This window comes from Petromyzon marinus, chromosome 20, assembly GCF_048934315.1.
Source record: "Petromyzon marinus isolate PM22_M1 ecotype Great Lakes invasive population chromosome 20, UKy_Petmar_22M1.pri1.0, whole genome shotgun sequence".
In the NCBI taxonomy this organism is placed as follows: domain Eukaryota; kingdom Metazoa; phylum Chordata; class Hyperoartia; order Petromyzontiformes; family Petromyzontidae; genus Petromyzon; species Petromyzon marinus.
In genome coordinates, this window is record NC_133686.1 from 13760708 (window position 1) to 13784291 (window position 23584).

The following is a 23584-nucleotide window of genomic DNA, read 5'->3' on the forward strand; positions in this document are numbered from 1 at the left end:
TGATTCAAACTCCTTGAATATAAGGACCAGTGGAACAATCCTATGCTTAAGGCCACAAACTACCCACTTATTAACAATGGTGTATTTTATTTTTTGGGGCTTACAAGTGAAGTACACACAGATGAATGCAAAAACAGAAATTCATACATACTCAGCACATGCTGACAGAAATGTAATTTTTACAATAAGGCACAAACGCATGAAGCTCTGAAACCAGCATTTTTGGTCTTGACTTGTGTGGTAATTGAAAATTGCAAGAGTAATAAATTATGTTTACCTCACGGACAGGCCAGAGCCATGCAGCAAACGATAGCACTTCCTAAACTCGTTGACTTAATTTTGATTGAAATTCCATCGCAGCTCAACACGCCCAGAGTGGAAAATTCCATGGGCATCCTTCAGTCTCTCACAGTTACAAGCAGTCAGGATTGGCACTCGCACAATGCTACTGCACAGCACAGCATCATCCGTTTATCAACACCATGTAGCATGAGAGCATACGCACCAGGCGATTAAGACTCGCATTTCAACACCAAGGCCGCGTGTGCAGTAGAATCCAATTAGCCATACAAAACGAAAAATAAAATCAAACCTATTATTCTCGCAGTAACCAGCAGCTAAACAGTGGATTAACAACGCTGATGATCTGTGTTTAATTAAGCCCCCACCCCCCTTTAAGCCAGAATATTTCAGAGCTGTTTACATCACACATTTCATCTCAATCATTTTCAAAGGGAAAAATCCAGTGGCAGCTGTCCCTCTGGGCACAAAGGAGGCTCAGCATCTGGCCTGCAAGCAGGCAGCTCTGCCAGCACCGGGGGGGGGGGGGGGGGGGGGTGTTGACTTGCTATGGTTAAAACCGATTTGAGTAATAGTTGCGACGTCCCTAAAGATATGTAATCAATGTAACGCCCTAAAAACACACAACGATCAACGGTACCTTACAATTTTAAATATATCTAATCTGCGACGTTGCCTGAAACATCAACCAAAACAACTTTTAAATAAGAAAGCAGCACGTTTGTGCAACGTGTTCTAAAGGGCCATTGCCTGAAACGTCGCCTATTACAGTCCATTTCTCCTATAACGCCACGTGTTGTTTTCATATAGAGAACTAGGTTGCGCGAGTAGGAATAAGAGGCCGTACGGCTGCCTCGGCGTAGCATTGCACAAGGCGGCATGCTGCTGGATGCTTCTAGATGCTACCCACGCAACTCAGTCTTTATTCAACCTGCGTGCGCATATCACGTGTTATCGCGGACTGTGCTTTACCCTATATTATATATCATAACACAATTTTTCCATAACGTGGTGTTCTTTAGGAACGCAACTATAGGAGAACAGACTGTATATCTTTTTTTGTCTCGTTGACGAGCCTGTTGAGATTTTGTTGGTAACTGTGCTTACGCACCACTGCCAACGCAGCATTGCGAAAGTAATTCAATGAATGTAATTCCCCGTGTGATGAGAGTTTTAGCTGAAGGAAATATCGGGAGAGTGAACCAGTAAGTGTGTTGATGTAAAAACCTCATAAAACTATGGCTGCTGCCTATCATCTCTCGCAGGCAACCAGGAGAGACACGGGGTTTGAACAAGCATGAGAGAAAAGACACTGGTCGGCGCCTCGGTGTCTATCGCACGCACGCACGCACACATGCGTGCGCACGCACGCACATACCTGAGCGTGTCGCCGATGCCGGGCCCCAGGAGATTGTGGCGCAGGTTGAGGTGCGTTACATCCTGGCTGTGGAACAGCGGCTCAGGAAGCTCCTCCAGGTTGCAGCATGACAGGTCCACCGAACCGATCCTCTGGGACACAATCTGAAGGAAGGTTCCAAAAGCTAAAACTCGCCCGTTCGCATTCAACGCACGTTTGTTTTTAAATTGCGAATTGCATTAATTGGAATGTTGGAAGTCTTTCAATATTGGAAGCTCCGTCTATGCTGTGAGTGGCAGTGAGGACAAAACATTGAAGAGGCAATGAACCATGGGAAGGGGCCTATCTTGGCCACGGCACGGCTATGGAACAGACGAAGCCAGTGTTTTCACGCACCTCTTGTGCAGCAAATGGTTAATCCACAAGCAGTTTGGTGCACATGCTGTGAGTGTACAAATAAATGTATTAAATGAATGCACTATTACAGGCCTAGTAAACCATGCCTCTTCTTTTCAGTAATATCTTACAAATACAAATCACAACATTGACAAAAAGCCACCGTAGTGACGTGAAGACAAACGCCACCGTGGTGATGTGAAGACGGGATGAGGACGAACGTTGATGGGAGCACGTTGGGGAATGGCGCCGTTACCTTGGAGGCCTGGCGCAGCCAGCGCAGGTACTCCGCAAACGAGTTGAAGGAGACGTAGTAGGTCTGGGTCTGGGGTCCTGCAGAGCTGAAGGCTAGGCAGTGCTGGCGCTTGCGCACTTCCTCAACCTGCACAGGTGCACAAAGATAAAGACCCCCACATATAGCCTTTAACAGACTGTTGAGGGCAAGTGCTATTAGCGACAAGCACCTATGAAGGCCGGCACAGCACACAAGAGGATGGATGGCCAGCACCACGCCATGCCGCCTTCATCCCCCCCAGTGCTGATGTTTGTACACTGCGCCAGGTACTCACTTAAGGATACTTTCACCGAGAAGAGGCCCAGTTCGAATAATGGCCACTGTTATTAGTCATGAGCGGGAATTGATCCCGGGTCCCCACAAGCGCGTGCACGCTCATGCGCACGGAGACGTGCTGGCCTCCGCGGGAGTTTGAGATCCCCCGCCAGCGGTGGTGCCAATTTTGGCAGGAACTCGTTTTTGCGCGAAGCGGTGCATGTTTTTGTGCTTGAAGATCTCCCGAGTCGGCACGTCGCTCGCTGTCGGGGGGGATCTCTGTACGTGAGCACGGGCTGCGGTGTTGAGGCCACAAAACTTCATGGGCAAGGTGATTTGCCTCGCAGCCACACCAAGCAAGCAGCCGGCACTTTCCCAACCGTCTTTCGAGATGGGGGAGACTTTCACTCCCATCCATGGAAACACTTTGTATGGGAGCACTTTAGTTGCATTATGTTTAATTTATTTCGCCACTATTTCCAGTAAGCACCGGAAATGATCTATTTATAGGAAAATCTTAAGGGTAGAGCAGGAAGGAAGAAATAAAAGTTGTCTCCTGTCGCTCTTCCTCAAGGCGGACACTTTCGGCCTTAAATTAAACTTTTAAAACGAGCGGCTCACACCCCCCCCGACCCCCGCTGCACCCCCCCCTGCATCCCATTGGGCACTGCGGGAAGACTACTGAAGTTAGGTTGCGACTTCAACATTAAAAGCCCCATTTAATATCACAACCAATTCAGGACCGATTATTGCTATGAACCACGAGGAGAGGCATGGCTGGGGCAGCAGATCAAGTATTTAAAGGGGCCAGTGGCATATAGTATTTGGCTGCTATAAATTTCCATATGATAAGCCACTTGGTTGAGCATTCATTTGTGGCCAGGTCGCTTCTGAAAAAGAGCTATATAGGTCAGTGGGCCTTACCTAGTAAAATAAAAAATAGTTTAGCAATCTAGATTTGGGGTGATTACACGGGACAGCGGTGGTTCAATCTGGCAAGGCCACCCTGCTTAATACTGCAGGTGCATTAATTGTAGAATACATCCTGTCTGCTTCACAGATGACAATAAAGAATCCGTGATGTCATTCAAAAAAAGTAGGCCATTGTGTGCCGGCGTCATGGTCCAATTTTGACAACTTAATAAAATGACCTCCAACTGAGATTACACAAAGCAATTATAGCTCCCGACTGTGAATCAAAGCACCGCCTTCCTATAGGATGGCATCGCGCTCTTAAAGCATCACGAATTAAAAACTTATTACACTGATGTTGTTGTTTTACCTTGCCGCCGATGAGCGGAATAACGTGCAGCTTTCCCTGCAGGCTCTCGCGCAGCGAGGAGACGAGTAGGCAGGTCCCGCACAGCACCACCCGCCGCTCCGACCACTTGTGCAGCTGCGTGCGGCCCTTCCTCACGCTGAACATGCCGGACAGTGCCACGCGCGCCTCGTGCTCCAGCACCTCCGGCTTGCCTGCAGCACACACAGCAGCAGCGATCGCCCGTCAGTCTGCAGGTCTTAACAACTCCCCTGATCGACTTCGCTCACTCGTTCGCCGACGCCTCTTCATCACTCTACCGCTATGGGCCCGATTACCATTCCCGTGAACTTCATAACAACACCTCACGTTCTGTTGGAAAACTCAGCAACCGCTTTATCCTGTGGTAGTGATTCTCAACCTTTTTTGGCTACTGTACCCCTTGTTGTCCGACCCAACATGGTTCTGAGAAATAAATGTATGAATAATTAACATCCAGATTTTAACCAATTGTCGATTTTGTGAGGTATCCTAACTAACTAGTAACTGCAAGCGAATAAAAACAAAAGCAACGGACACTCTGCACGAGTGAGGTAATGAGTTTAGAAAGGTCTTTTATATCCCACTAGGTTACCATGTGGATCAAAATATTATGGTAGTTATTTTATATTGGCAGATGCATACAACATGATTGTTCACCAATGACTCTCATGTATGATATAATTTCACACATTTATAAATCACCTCACGTACCCCCTGGGACATTGCCATGTACTCCCAAGGGTCCCCGTACGCCCGGGTGAGAACCACTATCCTATGACCTCCGAAACGACAGGAATGAGTCAATACTCCAAACTAAATGTCCTGGGTGCTCGTTTCCTGCGCTTGGCAATATTACGAGTGGAGAGAAATACAGCAAGCAGTGGTGGAGCGTGTTGGTTCAGTTGGTTCCCGTCTCTTGACGGAAATGCCGAGATTATCTGACAACTTGCCATCTGACATGGTGGGACGGCTTGCCCAATAGGAGGCGGACCACAAATTGTAATTCCCTTAAATGTTATTCCAACTATGCTCGTGACGTCATTTCTTGAGATGCAGGCGCGGCGATTGTTAACCCTGGCAGGAGCAATGAGTGAGCACCACCCCGTGTGAGAGAATGGCCGAGCAGGACAACCACAGGCGTGAGAAAAGGAAATCACCAAGGAGAGATCAATAGATTCCAGCAGTGGTTTGGAGAGTCCGCGAGAAGGGATTTGATGAATTGTCAATGTAGATGCTTAAATCACCAGCAAATGGTACACAGGGAGGGTGAGGAGGAAGCCAGCGTTGGGGGCGATATCACAAAACGCGTGCCTCGCATGTACTCTGTGAATTATAGCAGTGCAGTCACAATGGCAGGCTCCCTTGCATATGCTTTGAATAGTCAGACACTCACCCATGACTAAGTCGACATACACCGACATGCAGGTACACATGGATTGTTACCGTAAAGTATTCTACGATAAAGAAGCAACTTGCAATGAACAATTTCGTGACATTTTCTAAATATTATACAGTGCAGAGGGGTGACGCAGCCTCAACAACACCAGCAGCCACCATTCGCCACTAAGTGGCGGTGATGTCACTACAGCCCTTGTGCCAGGCTCGGTGCACTATGAGGCCTTGTGAAGTCTCAAAGGCTTGCTGACGGGAGTTCATCCTCGCACACACACACACGTGCGCATCAATGCTTTGGACATTAAGGTTCGTAAACTCACTCGTGGATCAGCTCTTTCTTGGCCTCTCATGTGCCTCAGCTCAGGCTTGAGCCGCTCACTTGTTTTCAAAGACGCATGAGCAGCTGAGCTCAGGCTCGGCTCAGCTCAGGCTCAGCTCAGGCTCAGCTCAGGCTCAGCTCAGGCTCAGCTCAGGCTCAGCTCAGGCTCAGCTCAGGCTCAGCTCAGGCTCAGCTCAGGCTCAGCTCAGGCTCAGCTCAGGCTCAGCTCAGGCTCAGCTCAGGCTCAGCTCAGGCAAATCTTGAGCATGGCTGGTACCACTGGGACCATCCTCAGAGCCGGCACAAGTTAAGCATGGTTTTGAGCCAGCTCAATTGTACCGCTGTGACAATATGTAAACCACCTCTCCTGGTATACAGGAGGTAGTAGGTTCGATCCCGACTCTGCAACCTGCTGTATAATTGGAGTTTGCATGTATCTCTCTCCCCATGGTCGTGTGGATTCTTCTCCAGGTCCTCCAGTTTTTCCCTCCACATTTAAAATCAACATCACGCGTTTAAGAGCATTTGGCTGCTATAAATGTCCATACAGTAAGCCACTAACATTGGGCTATCATTTGTGGCCAGGTCACTTTTGATAAAGAGCTTTCCAGCTCAGTGTGGCTTACCTGGTAAAATACATAAAATTGTTTCGTTTTTAGTTTAATTTCACTTGAGCCAGAGCCAAGCCTGGGCTGACTAAGAAAAGAGGTTGAAAAAGTGAATCACAGACGGCATCTACTGACGGCCCCAGCAAATAGAATTAAAAACACGCTTAACTTTTACGCGTGCACTAATACACACCGCTGAATACACTGGAAGTAACTTCTTTTGGAATTAATACTTTTTTGAAAGCACTTTCCTACCAGCGCACAATATCCGGTCGAACAAACGGCAGAGGCTCTTGCAGGGTAGCGAGTGGGCACCGTGGCGCGGCGGGGGCAGTTGCCAGGGCGAGAGCCCCACGGCGTGCAGCGATTTCCGCCAGACCCACGGTGGCACTGGCAGCGCCATCCACCGCAGGGACAAAAGGCACAATGGGCGCCCATTCACAGCGGGCGAGCAGCCCGTACAATAGCCAATTAATCTTCGTTAAGCGTGTTGTGACAATTTCAGGACAAGTCCCACTGTCAAGGGTAAAAGAGTAATCTAAACATTGAGTGTTCTCACACGGATGTAACGAGCAGAATCTTTATGTATACTAGAGGAGGAACCAGATGAGCTATAAAGCTCTTTTTCACAGATGTCCAGTAGGAGACTCAGGGACAGAAAGTTACAAAAACAAACAATACGAAAACATGATCGGAGTGCAAAGAATAGGAAAGACAAGCATCATGCTATGCCGAATTCATCACAAACATGAGGGACATTCCAAGGAATTACAAACAGAATTACTACAATACAGGTTTTTTTGGTTAGATCGCATAAATATAAATGTCGTTAAACCCACCACCATCCGACACAGCCATTTAGGAAGGTTTGTCACGTAAACACTTTGCTACTTTTGATTTAAAGCTTTCGTGACTGCAGGGATTCATATTCTTGTTTTATATTTTTATTATTGTTTCCCTTCTACGTTGCTACTTATTTAAACCATCTGAAAAATTTGGAATTCACAATTGTGAATTTAATTCTTCATAAACTATACGTTTTAAAAAATGTTCCAAGTAATTTATGTTATTGTATTTGTTTTACCCAAGAAAGCTTCATTTGAGTCTAAAAACATTTTTTTCGGGATGGTCCTCGGAAGTTTTTTGCAGTAGGGGGGACAATGCCGCCGCAGAAAATCCCAAATGAGTTAAAGCGCAGCACTGGGGATGTTTGGCAAATCCGAGTTACATTGCGTGGTTTATATTTTGCTCTTAATACCTTGGCTATTGTTTGATAAAAAAAAACGTGAACCGAGAGTGCAGTTTACAGTGCAACCCAAAGGCTGGAGGAAGATGCAGTGCCTTTAAATTGTCGATGAATAGGCGGAGTTTGTTCATTGTGAGTGATGTAATTATTTAAAGTTGCGTACCCTTTTTTGAGTTAAATATGTACAGGAATAACTGTATATGCCATGAAAACATTCTTACCATGTTTAAGGTCACAGCATTCTGAAACTTATCTTTTAAAATCGGACCAATAATGTCCAACTCCTCAGTGCAATTAACAGGAAAGCACAAAAACGCGACGTTTTGCTGCATTTATGTCACTTTTATGTACAGTCCAGGTAATCGCGAATGGCAACCGTGGATACCCTCCAAGATTATAATACGGTGCAATGCTTCTCGCTTAAACAAGTGTAAATTTTATAAACAAGGATTAGACATTTTCAAGTTTCAGTTTTATTTCAGTTTATTTATTTGGTTTCAGTTTATTTATTTGGTATAGCCCTGTGAGCCATTCGGCTCTTGAATCGGGTGCAACCACAACAAACAAAAAACAAAAACACGAACAAGAAAACATCTTAAAGTGACTATGTGACTGTGCAAACAGAAAATCCATGAAAAAACAGCAAAAATATTCCTGAAAAAAAGCACCGTACCCCAACGCTGTGTGCAAAAAATCCCAGTGGGATGCAAGTCAAACAACAACAACAACAACCACAAGAAAACTTAGATTAAGGCCATCAGTCTAACTCCGTACTACAACAAAACAAACATGTCCAAACCAAAAAATGTTTTCGAAATCACCAAAAAATAAAGTCATAATTGTAATGAAACAGTGATCATAGGGACTGTGACCGAATTTGTAACAACTACATAAATAACATGTAACACCAAACCCTAGAGCCATAGCTGGCTGCATGAGTTTCTCCACAACAACAGAAGCATCAGTCGGAGTATCAAATTTTTCAATGCACCTTTAAGATCAGCACGCTAAACCAAAATACAGATAATACTTTGCAGCGTCAACCGGAGCGAAACATTTTATTTTATTTTACGCCAATGAATATCAGTGGCAGCTAGGGGTGTACAACTCCTCTAGAGCAGTTTTGAGAGAAGATCTCATTGGTAGCGATTCAAGTTGCAGTTTATTGGCAATAGCATTGCAGACCCTGGGGGCATCAACAGCAAAGGCCCTTCCTCCAGTATTTGTACGGCAATAAGGAATGTGAAGCTGGTAAATGAGCGAAGACCTTAGGTCACATTTGTTCTTTGAAACAGAGAGGATATCCAGCAGGTAGTCTGCGGATTTTTTTGTAAGTACATCGTGAATAAATAAGATCTGGTGCACAAGCACCAATGTAGAGATCACAGTGGTGAGTCCTATATGGGCAGTTCAATGTTAACCTTAAGGCCGAGTGATAGATGGAATCAAGCTTCTTCAGTACAGTACTTGGGGCTGATTTATACACGATGTCACAGTAATCAAGTAGAGGCAGTATGGTAGCTTTTATAAATTCCAAACGGAACATGGGGGGAAGCAGTGCTTGTGTCGATACAGAAAACCAATTTTCATTTTTGTCTTTTTACCAATATAATCAATGTGATCTTCAAAATTCAGTTTTGAATCCAGGATGACCCAAAGATACTTAACGATCTTGACTTGCTCTATTTGAAAATTATTTAAGGAATGTAATTGGGGACAAATAACTTCCTGCTTTAGTCTTGGTGAGAAGCATAGCACCTTGGTTTTGGAGGTATTCAGGACTAGTTTAAGAGCAACTAGCTGATGTTGTAGTTTGTTGAAATCACCTTGTAGCTTAGCAATCACGTCATCCGGAGAGCGGCCAGCAGTAATCAGTATCGTGTCATCTGCAAAAAGATTTACCCTGGAATGATCCAGGTTAGTGCCCAAGTCATTGACATAAAGAGAGAACAAAAGGGGGCCGAGGATGTAACCCGGAGGAACCCCTTTTGTTATCTTAACACTGTTTGACCTCCAACCATCTGTGAATACAGTTTGGGTGCGAGAAAAGCGGTAATTTTGTAACCATTTTACTGCGTTTTCAGAATAAACCGAGACAACGTAGTTTACTAAGCAGGGTGTTGTGGTCTACTGTATCAAAAGCTTTGGACAGGTCTAGAAAAAGACAGGCACGGTACTGCCTATTATCAAGGCTACTGTAAATGTGATTCAGAGAGTCTAATGCAGCAGATGTGGTGCTGTATTTTTTTCGGAAGCCAGATTGTTTTAGATGTAGCAGATTGTTGGTGGACAGGAAACTGCTAATTTGGTAGGTCAATAATTTTTCAACAATTTTCATCAACGGGGACAAAATTGAGATAGGTCGGTAGTTATTTGGATCATCTTTAGGGGCCCCTTTGTGAAGTGGACGGACATAGGAATGTTTCCATTCTAGAGGAACTGATGCTTCTTTGATGGACAGGTTGAAAATATGTGCTATAGGTTTGTATATTAGGTGACCAACAGTTAGTAGAGCAAAGACGGGAATACTATCTGCTCCGGTAGAGGAGGACCCTTTGAGGGAGGACAGTTGTTCGTGGATTGGCTGGAAACTAAATTTGTTTAATGTTTGGACAGGGGTGTAGGAATTTGCATGAGCAGGGGTGACTCCCAATACATTATCAAAAAGATTACCAGCTTCAGAAAAATGAAGGTAAAAATTGTCAACTATTTTTTGGGGATCTAAAAAATATTCCCCATTTCGGTTAAGCTCAACGGGCAGATTGTCTGTTTTGGATGCCTTTTCGATACATTTGATTGTTTTCCAGAAAATCCTGGCATTTCCATGTGACACATCTATTCCTTAAAATCCTGTATTCTAGCCAGTCATTGACCAAATTACTGTTCTGAGCACATGCCCAAGCCTTGTCCCTATTTTTCATGAGCTTTGTAATCAAAGGATCAAACCATGGTGTGCCTTTAGTTTTAAATCTAACCAACGGAGCATGTTTTTTAAGAATTTGGAGAAACGTGTACCTGAAGGTCTCCCAAGCCGTAGTCAGGTTTGGCGATATCACAGACCTTGTCAATATCCGAGTGAAGCACATCATTAGTAAATACCTGAGTGCTGAAGTGTCTCATAGAGTGCTTCTCAAACAATTTAGGGGGGGCTTTGGGTCTGGCTGATGATCTCACCCCAAAAATTAAGGAGGGATCACTAAGGTTATTACCCAGAACACCAGTCAGTGTGAAATTGTGAGGGGCATTTGTCAATAGGACGTCAAGCAGAGATGACTGTCCCGGATTTTTTAGGTTGGGTCTTGTGGGAACATTTATTAATTGAAACAGGTTAAAAGAACATCACATTCAAATTTGTCACAAACTTAAGTTACCCCCAATATAAACTGAAACGGTTTAGAAAACATGAAAAGTGTATTTTAAATCTGGATAAAAAGTAAACGCTTTTCCAACCAAGGTTGAAAGCGTTCGTGCGTTCGCTCTGCCCACTGCAAGTAACAGGGGTCCGTGGTAACTCTCGTAAAGATGATTCAGCGTTGTTAATTGTTTAATTGCAAAGTTGTGTTGCCATGAGGAACTAACCCAAAAGAAAACCCACCACGTTGATTCAAGGGTTGCCCAAAACTTGTCAATAAAAAGCCACCACTTGAAGTGAACTGCCTGGCACGCCAAGGTGATGACATCACTCCTGGATAGCACGCATCATGAGCCATGTGTCTCCGTCTCATTGTGCGGCCTGGAGCCCATCAATATCGTCGCTAATCGCGTACATTCGATGACAAGGGTGCTTTGGAAAATGCTACAGAATACACGCGTTAGCAAGATTATTCTTCCCAATTAAAATGTTTTAATTGGTTAAAAAAATTAGAACCGACATAAACACTTAATGAATTGTTTCATTGCTTTCATTGCTAATATTATCACTCGGGTGTCCAATCCACATTCTCCAAAACCCAATGAGAACTGACGATCTCCGCTGGAGGTGCCGAGTCCGTGGTGGACACTGCAAGCAGCCCCTGCGTTACCTGTCACGCAGACGCTTCCCGTGACCTGTCCATCTTCCGCTCTTGCCGACGACCTCCAGTGTAAAGCAATAATTTCAGTTGCCACTAAACCGTAATAATATCACATTACATTCTCGAAAACTAGGGTTGTACAGAGAACTACATAAATATGTTTACACCGCAAACCGTTAGATAGGTATTATTTTATTGTTTCCCTACTTTACCCAAGAAAGCCTCACCGTGCCTCAAGACCGCACCTCCAATTATCACGTTTGGCTACGTACGGTGCGAAAGAAGTTCAACATACATACAAGGCTCTTTTTCAAGAGGGTCTTGCCAAGTCTTCGCAGTTAGGGGCGATGTTGCTAATGTGCGTGATCCCAATTTAGTAAGCTGCAGGTACATTTTTCAGCATTGGGATTTTTGACCAATGCCAGTCATAATGTGGTGTTATGTATGTTATTTCGCACCGCACATAGCCAACCGTGCTCATTTGAGGTTTGGAAATAAAGGTGGGGAAGGTATAGATGGGAGCGTGGATGACAAGGTACCAATAAAATCAATAAAATTGTTATTACTTCTGTTGAATAAGACTGCAAAGTTTTTCATGAGGAGTTTACCTGTTTTGTATGAACACAGCAGAACGTGTACGATATTTTTACTTGCATTTACTAAATCAGAAGCGCCATAATGATGGGGAAGTGCTTTATAACTGTAGTACACTGAAAGAAAACTGCCAGTGTGTAGCAGGGAGAAAGTGAAACTCATTTTGTATCCCACCCTATAATCTAACGAGGAGCACTGATCTGCACTTCTACCAAATAACTGCAGATAAACCCTTCCTATCATCCGCAATGTCATAGTTAAGAGAAGAGCATGAGGATACAGGGAGGCACTAGGACGTTCCCAATATAAGTGGAGTCTGTGGATAAGCAGAAGGCCAACAATGCCCTTCATACAAGCAACAAACACTTCCCTCAACATATCCTGTCTGCGTGTGCATTGTTTAATATCCCTCTATGCCAGTGGTTCTCAACCGGGGGTATGCGGACCCATGGGGGTTAGGTGGCAATGTCTCAGGGCGTACACGCGAGGTGATTCATACATGTATGAAATTCTCGTACATGAGAGTCGTTGGTGAATAATCAGATGAATCTGTCAATGTAAAATAACTACGATAACATTTTAATCCATATGGTAACCTAGAACGATTTAAAAGACCTTTCTAAAATCATTGATCGTAAACAATGTGGTTGCCAAGAGTAACCAGCGAGCACGGACAAATTACGTCATGCATGCAGAGCGTCCGTTGAGGTTTTTTTTATTCACTTGCAGTTACTAGCTAGTTAGGATAGTTCACAAAGTGGACAATTGGTTCATTATTCATGCATTTATATCTCAGAACCGTGTTGGGTCAGCAAGGGGGGGGTTACTCGGTTGAAACAAAATCCAACAAGGGGGGTAGAGCAGTACCCAAACAAGGCTGAGAATAAGCACAGCTCGATGCTATGACACCAGTGAACCCACACCTGAGCAACAATGTGGGTACAGGATTTGAGCACAACACCTACATTATTCTACTTTGTTCACGTGCTGCAGGAGGCCCCTTGCTGAAAGACGTGAGAAGGCCAAGTCTCTAATGCCACATTTTATCCGTGCAACATTTTGGAGTGGTTTTATTGCATGATTCATCTCTCAACTGCATTAGACTACGAATGCCTCTTCTGGCATTCAGATCGCCTCCAATTCTGCATCTGCTGATAACCTTTCTGCATCCACAAAATTGCAATCGTCTTCAAGGGCATCTTGTTCAGTGAACCTTTCAAGTTTCGCTACTACTGGGACCCGATTCATGTTGCTTTTGGATACCGTTCGCACTTGGCTTTGGGAGACCGACGATGGCTGTTATTACAGCATCCTCGCCAGAGTCCACAGATTGCTATTCACGGAGGACCTCTGCTCCATTGTGAGCGGCGCTATGTCATGCCTCGGTCTGCACAATGCAACGGGGGGGGGGGGGGGGGGGGCGCAGCACGGACTTGCGCGAGGGTGGCGCTGGGAGTGAGGCCACGCAATCGTGGAGTTTCTCCGCCGTTCGCGAATGTTCAGTCTGCGGGGGTGTAACCAGGCAGGGGAGGGGTGCCGGTTTGGCTTGGAAATACATTCCCAGCGGTCCGTGCGGCACGCCAGCATGCGCAACATGTTGAGACCTCGCGGAACGACGGGGCTCCGACGTGAATAAACGAGCCCAATGCAGCATCGCTTTAAAGGCCCACGACGAGAGCGGAATCATTCCAGGCAAGGGGGTGCCAAAGTTAGAGCACCGCCAGCAGCGGAAGATGCATTGTTTTGGCACCCGAGACAAGGAACAAGGCTGAGAGAGTGTTGGTCAGAGGCCAAATGCACATCCAGAGAAGGCCACAAGGAAGAATACAGACAGGATGGCAACACAAGAAAGGCTGAGCATCCCGAGACAGCCAGCATCCCTTGGATGCCCACACAATGCGTGTACGGAAACACACACACAGCTGCTAGACACAGGCCTCACAAAAGGCCCAAAACATGAAGCAGCAAACAACAAACAGCACCAAAGTGCAAAGGTATATTTAGTTGAGCAAGGTTATCATAAGAGCTTGGAAAAAGACGAATGGAGGGAATTCCAAAATCGCACGGTGTGTAGGAAAGAAGCAGAAAGAGAAGTGTTTGTGACCTGCAGAACACGGCGATTTTACTTACGCCATTTGACCCAAATATCAATTAAGAATCACAGTACGGACGAAAGTCAGTTTGGTTGAACCGAGTCCTAAACATGGGTATAGGTATCGATGAGTGAATTTCAAATGAACAGTAAGCATGGCATTAGCGATAGAAGAGTGGTAAGGAGGTGCTCGACTTCAGTGAGCCAGCAACTTATGTGAATCGCTCAGTGCTGAGTTATCACTCAATCCGACTGCTCTATGTTGAATTTTGTCTTCAATGTGGAGGGTAAACATTGCCCATTAGTTGTAGCTCTCGCTTACTGTTGTGTTTGCTAGCGATAGGCGGCACTGCCCGCAGCCGTGGCTGGAGGAACCGGTCCCTATTGGCGCGGGTCAATTGTGTGTTGAACCTCTTTTGCGCCGTACATAGCCAACCGTGCTCGTCGGAGGTGCGGGGGAAGAAGGGCAACAAACTAAACACAAAAAGCAGAGATAAGCGCTACTGTCATGACAATTCTGGCACACAAGGGTCCCAGAAACAGTCTGGTGATTTGCATTCAACCCTGTCCTTGTCCCTAATATCGCTGGGAATGAAATGTATAGATAATGAGTAACCTATACATTCAAAGTACCGTAATGAATCACACTAACACAGCAATGTGGTTGTCAGAGGCCTGGATTCTTCGTCACAGCTCAGTTTAGGCCTGGCTCTAGCTAAATCGAGTCGGCTCAAAGCCATGTGCTCAACTTGAGCTGGCTCTGAGCATGCTCCCAGCCACGCTCAGGATTCCCATGAACTGAGCCCAAGCCAAGCCATGCCTGAGCTACTCATGATGTGCCTCAGAAAGCAAATAAGCAGCTCAAGCCGGAGATGAGCTGAGCTGAATTAGAAGAAAAGCCAGAACTGAGCCATGACTAATATAATGTTCTGCAGTGTCAGGTGCTGATGGAGGTCGATTGTAACCTTTGATGATCATCCTGTCGCCTAGCTATGGGATCCACTTGGTCTGCTGGTAGTGAGACCGAAGCGTGCCGGTTTGTGGCATTAGCGCTGTCTGCCATCTGTCTGGCCTTACACCAGTGCAATTCTGACTGATTTTTGGTGCTCTTGGGAGGTCAGCCAGAAAACAGATTATGACACGCCTGACATGCCTCCATTCCACGCACGATGCCAATGGCAGCCGAACACTTTTGGTTAAGGTTGGGGCCTTGGGAAGCTTAGCTATGAGGCCTAGAGGACCGACATGGAGGCAACATGGTAAGAGATGGCACTTTACAGGAAGTGCATCTTGTGTTTCTTGGGTTTTTTTCATATTTAGAAGCAAAGCATTAACCAAGAAATTCCTTCACCAAGAGCCTAAATCAGGAGAAGCAACTTTTCCAATGCTTTTTGTGTATCTGCCAAATCCTCTGATACAGCGACAAGTATTCTTAGGAGTATATTCAATCATTACTTTAAACAAAGAAGAAAAATCATAGATCGGCATGAATTAAATATCGCTTTCCAACAGGCGTCTGTCCCCAGACTCAATTATCATCAATGGTCGCACTAAATTATCATCAATGGTCGCGCTCATGACAGAGGCGCAGGAAGTAGTGGCGAGCTGTTAAGTAGCTGGCTTGGTATACAGGAGGTTGTGGGTTCGATCCTGACCCTGAGGACACCTGCTGTATAATTGGAAATTGCGTGTCTCTCCCCGTGGTCGCGTGGATTTTTCTATGGGTCCTCCGGTTTTTCCTGCTACATTTAGAATCAACGTGAGTTGAGTATTTGGCTGCTATAAATTTCTACACGATAAGCCACTTCATTGAGCTATCATTTGTGATCGCCAGATCGCTTCTGAAAGAGCTCTATAGCTCAGTGAGCCTTAACTGGTAAAATACAAAAAATTGTTTCTAGTTTTAGTTTTCAGAACCCGGCCCCTTCAAAGTGATCCATGCGTGTGTGTGTGTGCGACATGGCGTGTGTGTGTGAGGGGGAGCGGTAGTGTAGCGGTTAGCGCGCTACGCTATGAACCTGGCAACCCAGGTTCGATTCCTGCTCACGGCCAACACCAGTGACGATTATCTGAACCGGTCTTGGGCCTCCCCTAGGTCGACTCAGCCTGAAATGAGTACCTGGTGCGGTGTGTAAACATCGCCACTGGGGAGACAAAGGCGGTCGGGCGTGGTGCTGGCCACCCACCCCTTCGTGCACCGTTCCAGCCTTCATAGGTCCTCGCGAACAGCATTTGCCCCTACAGTCTGTTAAGGCTATACGGGAGATCTTTGTGTGTGCACATCGGGTGAAGCCTATTTACTCACTCTTGTAAAATCCCAACCTCCTCAATCTCCAGGCAATGTTTTAAAGTCGTCAACGCAAGCAAAGCCCCTGCTAGCGAGGCTTAGCCCGGTCTACGGCACTGACACGGACACCTCTGCATTTGATGAATGTTTTTTTTTTATCAAGGTTGCCCGAGCACAGGCCCAAAGGCCCAACCGTCAAGCGGCCAGTGATAAAAACAAACCGGCGGCATCACAATTGTAAGGGATAAGCGTGAATGCGTTTCTTGAAGTGAGCTGTTATTGAGATCTTGGGGAAAAAGGGAACGTCAAAGTAGACGAGTGTGAGGGAAGAAGCAGAAAGAGAGTTGCTGTCGTCACCTGCAATGTGGCAAGCAAACACGGTGTGTGAATGAGATGACATCGGTCAGTCTCGTAGACCCCAGTGCTCAGCTTCAGCGGAGAAATCAGTGAGTGGAGTTTGCAGGGACAAGGCATCAATATGACAGGGTAAGGCAAATAATGGAGACACACTCTGCTGTTCGGATGGCATAGGTCATTCTAACGCCACGTTGTCGCATGCAGATTGCATGGAAAAACCCATCTCGTTAAACAGTGAGGGTTAGGACTGGGAAAACCCACATACACTGTGAGAGGTGCGGACATGTGGGAGGCTGCGTGCAGCTTTTGCAGTGCCGTGCGACTGCCCGTGCGGTACCGCAACAAGACAGGCCACGGCAATGCGAGCGAAGTCCGCTTGCAGGCCTCGGCTTCCCCCCGTGGAGAGACAACAGTCATCCAAGATCGGCAGCAATTACGCACGCGCGACGACATAAAACACAGACAACGGAAAGACGTTCCCATCGTTTTTTTCATGCTATTAATTACATTTGTTTACCCGGGAAAGCCTCGCCGAGTCTCCACTCTTCTTCAGAAGGCTCCTGCCGAGGTTTCGCAGTAAAGGTGGGGGGGGGGGGGTGACGATTGCTGCGCTTCCCAATTCATGTCCGGGGAATAATATGGAACATTTGGATCACGTAAAGCAGACGTCGCGTAACATGTCATGGCTATTCCACCCGCAGCATCATCCAGGACGGCACTGCCACATTCGACAAGCGGTGGCGAAGACGCCACCGTTGGGCTGGGCCACCGCCCAAATGAACCCAACAAACCGCAACCTGTGTGTGGATAAAGACATAAAACCAGGATTTGATGGAAGCTCGTGGAGGCTGGGTGCCGAGTGTGCAATCCCATAACTGCACATCATAAACGTTTTGCATACTCTGCTGCTGCTCGGATGGCATAGGTCATTCTCACTCCAAGTTGTCTTATGCACTTTGCACACATGCCAAAAATGTGCATAAGTGGATCAAGTGATTCGAGAACAAGAAAGCAATCCTTGCCACTCCAAGCAAAGACAGCAGTGACCCCAGCAAAGGCACAGGGAGTGTAGAAAACAATTGGGGCGCTCTGGAGCACCGTGGGCACACGGCAGACTGATGCCCGCATCGTGCAGCGAATCCCCGTGTTAATTTGGCAGCCGATTCCATCCAGAGCACACAATTTACCGCGTATGTCGGTCGCGTTACCACCTCATTAACGAAAAATTAACTCGAAGTTTTAAGCTCCAACTACACACGCCCACTCCAACCTTCTTCCTCAGGGGTCCCCGTAAACTGCCGCCACAGCTACGGGAGAGGCTGTGGCGCTGCAGCGAGGGCCAACGGAGTTTAGCGATGCACAGAGGCAGCTGCCACCTCTGCGCGTTTGTCAGGAACGATGGACTTTGATCAATCCTTCTTTACATTCTCACGAGGAATGGAGTATTAGTAGCACAGTCTATTGTACAGTACTAATAGGAAAACAATATGAACATAAATACTACAAGATTAAAGTTATATTTTTTTTGACAACTTAGATTAATAGAATGATTGCATTAGATTAAATTAATTCAACTACAGACCACAATTTCAACATCTTCAACTTAAATAAATCAAACGTCATATGCAGGTAATCACTAAATACACGACTGCCCATTCGGGCACAACCGAATAGTCCTTAATAAGGATATATTCATATTCTTTGGGTCTTTCGGTAAAGTCGCATAGGATGGGTTCAAAGAAAATAACAAAAAACTACGATGTTTCCATTGTAACACAAGCGGTCGTCATCAGGAAAAGGGAGGTTAGCTTCTAAAGACTGCTGTTTATAAAGGTTTTAAATGGCGTAGCTCAAATGTCAGCAGCGACTGCGGCGGTGGTGGGTTTTGCACCAATCAAAGGGCTGCCAGGTAAATATGAGCATGTTAATGTGAGAGATTAGGATGTTAATGTGAGAGATTAGCATGTTAATGTGAGAGATTAGCATGTTAATGTGAGAGATTAGCATGTTAATGTGAGAGATCAGCATGTTAATGTGAGAGATTAGCATGTTAATGTGAGAGATTAGCATGTTAATGTGAGAGATTAGCATGTTAATGTGAGAGATTAGCATGTTAATGTGAGAGATTAGCATGTTAATGTGAGAGATTAGCATGTTAATGTGATAGATTATCATGTTAATGTGAGAGATTAGCATGTTAACGTGAGCGATTAGCATGTTAATGTGAAAGATTAGCATGTTAATGAGAGAGATTAGCATATTAATGTGAGAGATTAGCATGTTAATGTAAGATCCCCGAGTATCCTCCATGGCGAGTGTACCAAGGTGGCTGTGTTAATGTGAGAGATTATCATGTTAATGTGAGAGAGTAGCATGTTAATGTGAGAGATCAGCATGTTAATGTGAGAGATCAGCATGTTAATGGGAGAGATTAGCATGTTAATGTGAGAGATTGGCATGTTAATGTGAGAGATTAGCATGTTAATGTGAGAGATTAGCATGTTAATGGGAGAGATTTGCATGTTAATGGAAGATTGCCGAGCAGCAACCTCAAGGGTGGCGAGCGAGGTAGCTGTTTTATTGTGAGAAATTTAATCTGTTAATGTAAAAAATCAGAGCCGAAAATAACAACTAACATCTTAAGGTGGTAGGATGGGAACATCACAGCCAGTTATGACTTAAACTGGTTAACAACGTCCTTACAATGATTGCTCCGTTTGTACCCATCTTCTCGGTTAAAATTGTGTCTGTGTCTAAATATATGGATGGCTTCATGAACGAATCTTTGTTGATAGCCAGTGGGTTTGCAGAGTACCTTCGTCTTAGGGAAATAATTGCCCAGCTTGACGTAGCCCTCTCACATTAACATAGCCACCTTGGCGCGTTCGCCGCGGAGGATGCTCGGCGATTTTACATTAATATGCTAATTTTTACCTGGCAGCCCTTTGATTGGTGGAAAACCCACCACCGCCGCAGTCGCTGCCCACCACTTACATTGGCTGCTGACATTTGGGCTACGCCCATTTAAAACCTTTATAAACAGCAGTCTTTCGAAGCTAACCTCCCTTTTCCTGATGACGACCGCTTGTGTTGCGATGGAAACGTGGTAGTTTTTTGTTATTTTCTTTGAACCCATCTACGTGACTTTACCAAAAGACCTAAATAAAATTAATTCCTGCTGTCACGAAAGCTTAAAGTCATGATTTAAGGATATATTCTGCAAAATTACACAGTTTGGCCCATATATGTGGCTTATTCTTAAAATAACCACAAGTTGCCGATTCCATCGGCAACCCCACTCGGGTCACACACTCACAAAGACACACACACACTGAAAGACAAAGACACATGCACGCTCACTCTCCAACCGTTTCATCTCATCCACACTGCATCCAACCAGCAAACTTGCAGGTCACAACACTTCTCCTTCGGCTTCTGTGCGTGCCCGCACTGCTCCACTTGGGAATTCCCTCCCATCGTCTCTTTCCCTCTCCCCACCCAAGCTCTTGTAAAACCCTTGCTCACGTGTTAACTCCCATCGATTACAACTCTACAGTAGGAGATGTTTGTTGCTGGCCGGCCGCTTGTTGTTGTGCATTTGGACCTGTGCTCGGAAACTGCGTTGAACCAAAACCCGACAACTAGGCACCACTCGCTCAGTTCATGCCCCGTCCGCAGAAACCACGCCGAGTCACCCTGTGGCGTACACACACCGAGTTTGGTGGAAGGCAATTGCGAGCAAAAACATGCGTTTAACATTCATCCTCCGAAAAGCATTGTGCACCATCTCCAGTGTTCATTGTTTTGGTGGTTCAGGATTGAGCACACTCAAAAGGTCAATAACATTTGTTCAGAGCGTGGACATCAACAAAAATAATCCCACGTAGAAGTTAAAGCAATCCATAAGAGGTTTTTGGGTGAGATCTAGCAAATATAAATGTGTCGTTAAATCCGCCACCACCCGACACAGCCAATTAGTAAGGTTTGTCACTTAAACAAAACATGGCAATTCATTACTAGTACAGCACACCGGTGTGTTGGAGAGGAAACCCACTGCAACCTTTTCAATTCAAGTACCATGACGTTTCTCCGGTAATAGCAACTCGCATCACCAGGCGACGAGAGCCAGATTTGTGGCTGTCAGTTGTAATTACTGGTGAAACGTCGTACTCGAATTGTAAATGTTGTGGATTTACTCTCCAACACACCGGTGTGCTGTACTCGTAACGAATTGGCACGTTCTGTTTACGTGACAAACCTTACTAATTGGCTGTCGGGTGGTGGCGGGTTTAAGTGCACATTTATGTTCACGCAATCCAACCCAAAAACCTCTATTATGGATAATATTGGTCGCGAAAGCCTACTACGTGTTAAGTTAAAGCAACACAAAGGCTCGCTGTGTAATACACGGCGGCGATATAAACACCATGTGGTTGGTATAAAATAGCACCAGTGTCTACACTGTAAAAACTACAGATTTTACAAAGATCTTCTAAAACAGAAAAATACATCGTGTAAAGCATATTATTTTTATCATTCAAATTGTGATTTAGATAAAACCACATTTGTGTGAAAAATATTACGATAACAATACACTGCAATTATCCAAGTGTATCAGAGAGACATTTAAAGTCAGAAATCAGGTACACTTGACGAAAGTTTCCACCAGGACATGTCTCTATAAATTACGTGCTCTCTGCCATCCCGCACTCACCCCACAGCCAGCACTACCTCCTCCTCCTGCACTCACACCACAGCCAGCACTACCTCCTCCTGCACACTCCACAGCCAGCACTACCTCCTCCTGCACTCACTCCACAGCCAGCACTACCTCCTCCTGCACTCACTCCACAGCCAGCACTACCTCCTCCTCCTGCACTCACTCCACAGCCAGCACTACCTCCTCCTGCACTCACACCACAACCAGCACTACCTCCTCCTGCACTCACTCCACAGCCAGCACTACCTCCTCCTCCTGCACTCACTCCACAGCCAGCACTACCTCCTCCTCCTCCTGCACTCACTCCACAGCCAGCACTACCTCCTCCTCCTGCACTCACTCCACAGCCAGCACTACCTCCTCCTCCTGCACTCACTCCACAGCCAGCACTACCTCCTCCTGCACTCACTCCACAGCCAGCACTACCTCCTCCTGCACTCACACCACAACCAGCACTACCTCCTCCTGCACACTCCACAGCCAGCACTACCTCCTCCTCCTGCACTCACTCCACAGCCAGCACTACCTCCTCCTGCACTCACACCACAACCAGCACTACCTCCTCCTGGACACTCCACAACCAGCACTACCTCCTCCTCCTGCACTCACTCCACAGCCAGCACTACCTCCTCCTGCACTCACACCACAACCAGCACTACCTCCTCCTCCTGCACTCACTCCACAGCCAGCACTACCTCCTCCTCCTGCACTCACTCCACAGCCAGCACTACCTCCTCCTCCTCCTGCACTCACTCCACAGCCAGCACTACCTCCTCCTGCACTCACACCACAACCAGCACTACCTCCTCCTCCTGCACTCACTCCACAGCCAGCACTACCTCCTCCTGCACTCACTCTACAGCCAGCACTACCTCCTCCTCCTGCACTCACACCACAACCAGCACTACCTCCTCCTCCTGCACTTACTCCACAGCCAGCACTACCTCCTCCTCCTCCTGCACTCACTCTACAGCCAGCACTACCTCCTCCTCCTGCACTCACTCCACAGCCAGCACTACCTCCTCCTCCTGCACTCACTCTACAGCCAGCACTACCTCCTCCTCCTGCACTCACTCTACAGCCAGCACTACCTCCTCCTCCTCCTGCACTCACTCCACAGCCAGCACTACCTCCTCCTCCTCCTGCACTCACTCCACAGCCAGCACTATCTCCTCCTGCACTCACACCACAACCAGCACTACCTCCTCCTGCACTCTCTACAGCCAGCACTACCTCCTCCTCCTGCACGCTCCACAGCCAGCACTACCTCCTCCTGCACTCACTCCACAGCCAGCACTACCTCCTCCTGCACTCACTCCACAGCCAGCACTACCTCCTCCTCCTGCACTCACTCCACAGCCAGCACTACCTCCTCCTGCACTCACTCCACAGTCAGCACTACCTCCTCCTCCTGCACTCACACCACAACCAGCACTACCTCCTCCTGCACTCACTCCACAGCCAGAACTACCTCCTCCTGCACTCACTCCACAGTCAGAACTGCCTCCTCCTGCACTTACTCTACAGCCAGCACTACCTCCTCCTGCACTCACTCCACAGCCAGCACTACCTCCTCCTGCACTCACACCACAGCCAGCACTACCTCCTCCTCCTGCACTCACTCCACAGCCAGAACTACCTCCTCCTGCACTCACTCCACAGCCAGAACTACCTCCTCCTGCACTCACTCTACAGCCAGCACTACCTCCTCCTCCCAATTACATTTACAATGCAATTCCTTCCGCGATCAATTGTGAAGTTACTAATTGCTTACTCCTAGCCTGCTATACAATTCCTTGCAACCGAGACATTAGCAATGGGTTCTAATTCCTGATTTAGAGTAATCCTTGGATGGAGGTCTTTGATTTTCAACATCCATAATTATAAAACTCGTCCTAGGTTACCCGACAAAGCCACAAGTGATTCTTTGATCTACAATCTATTGTAATTATTATTTGCTCAGCGATTAACAGTTACTGTGTAACTACATTTTAACTTGTGTCTAATGTTCAACTTCAAGAGTGTAAATATGACCCTTGCACAATAGAAC

At 46.3% G+C, this 23584-nt stretch overlaps 1 protein-coding gene across 2 annotated transcripts in view; it reads right to left on the reverse strand.

Moving 5' to 3' along the window:
* The window catches only part of LOC116944074 (PH domain leucine-rich repeat-containing protein phosphatase 2-like), a 93911-nt gene that overhangs the window by 37415 nt on the left and 32912 nt on the right, over positions 1–23584 (reverse strand). For both annotated transcript variants that reach the window (XM_032957485.2, XM_032957484.2), the window contains exons 2-4: positions 3886–4076; positions 2310–2435; positions 1679–1821 (exon numbers count right to left, since the gene is read on the reverse strand). In XM_032957485.2, coding sequence (XP_032813376.2) covers positions 1679–1821; positions 2310–2435; positions 3886–4076 — 460 coding nt within the window. The remainder of the gene's footprint in view (positions 1–1678; positions 1822–2309; positions 2436–3885; positions 4077–23584) is intronic.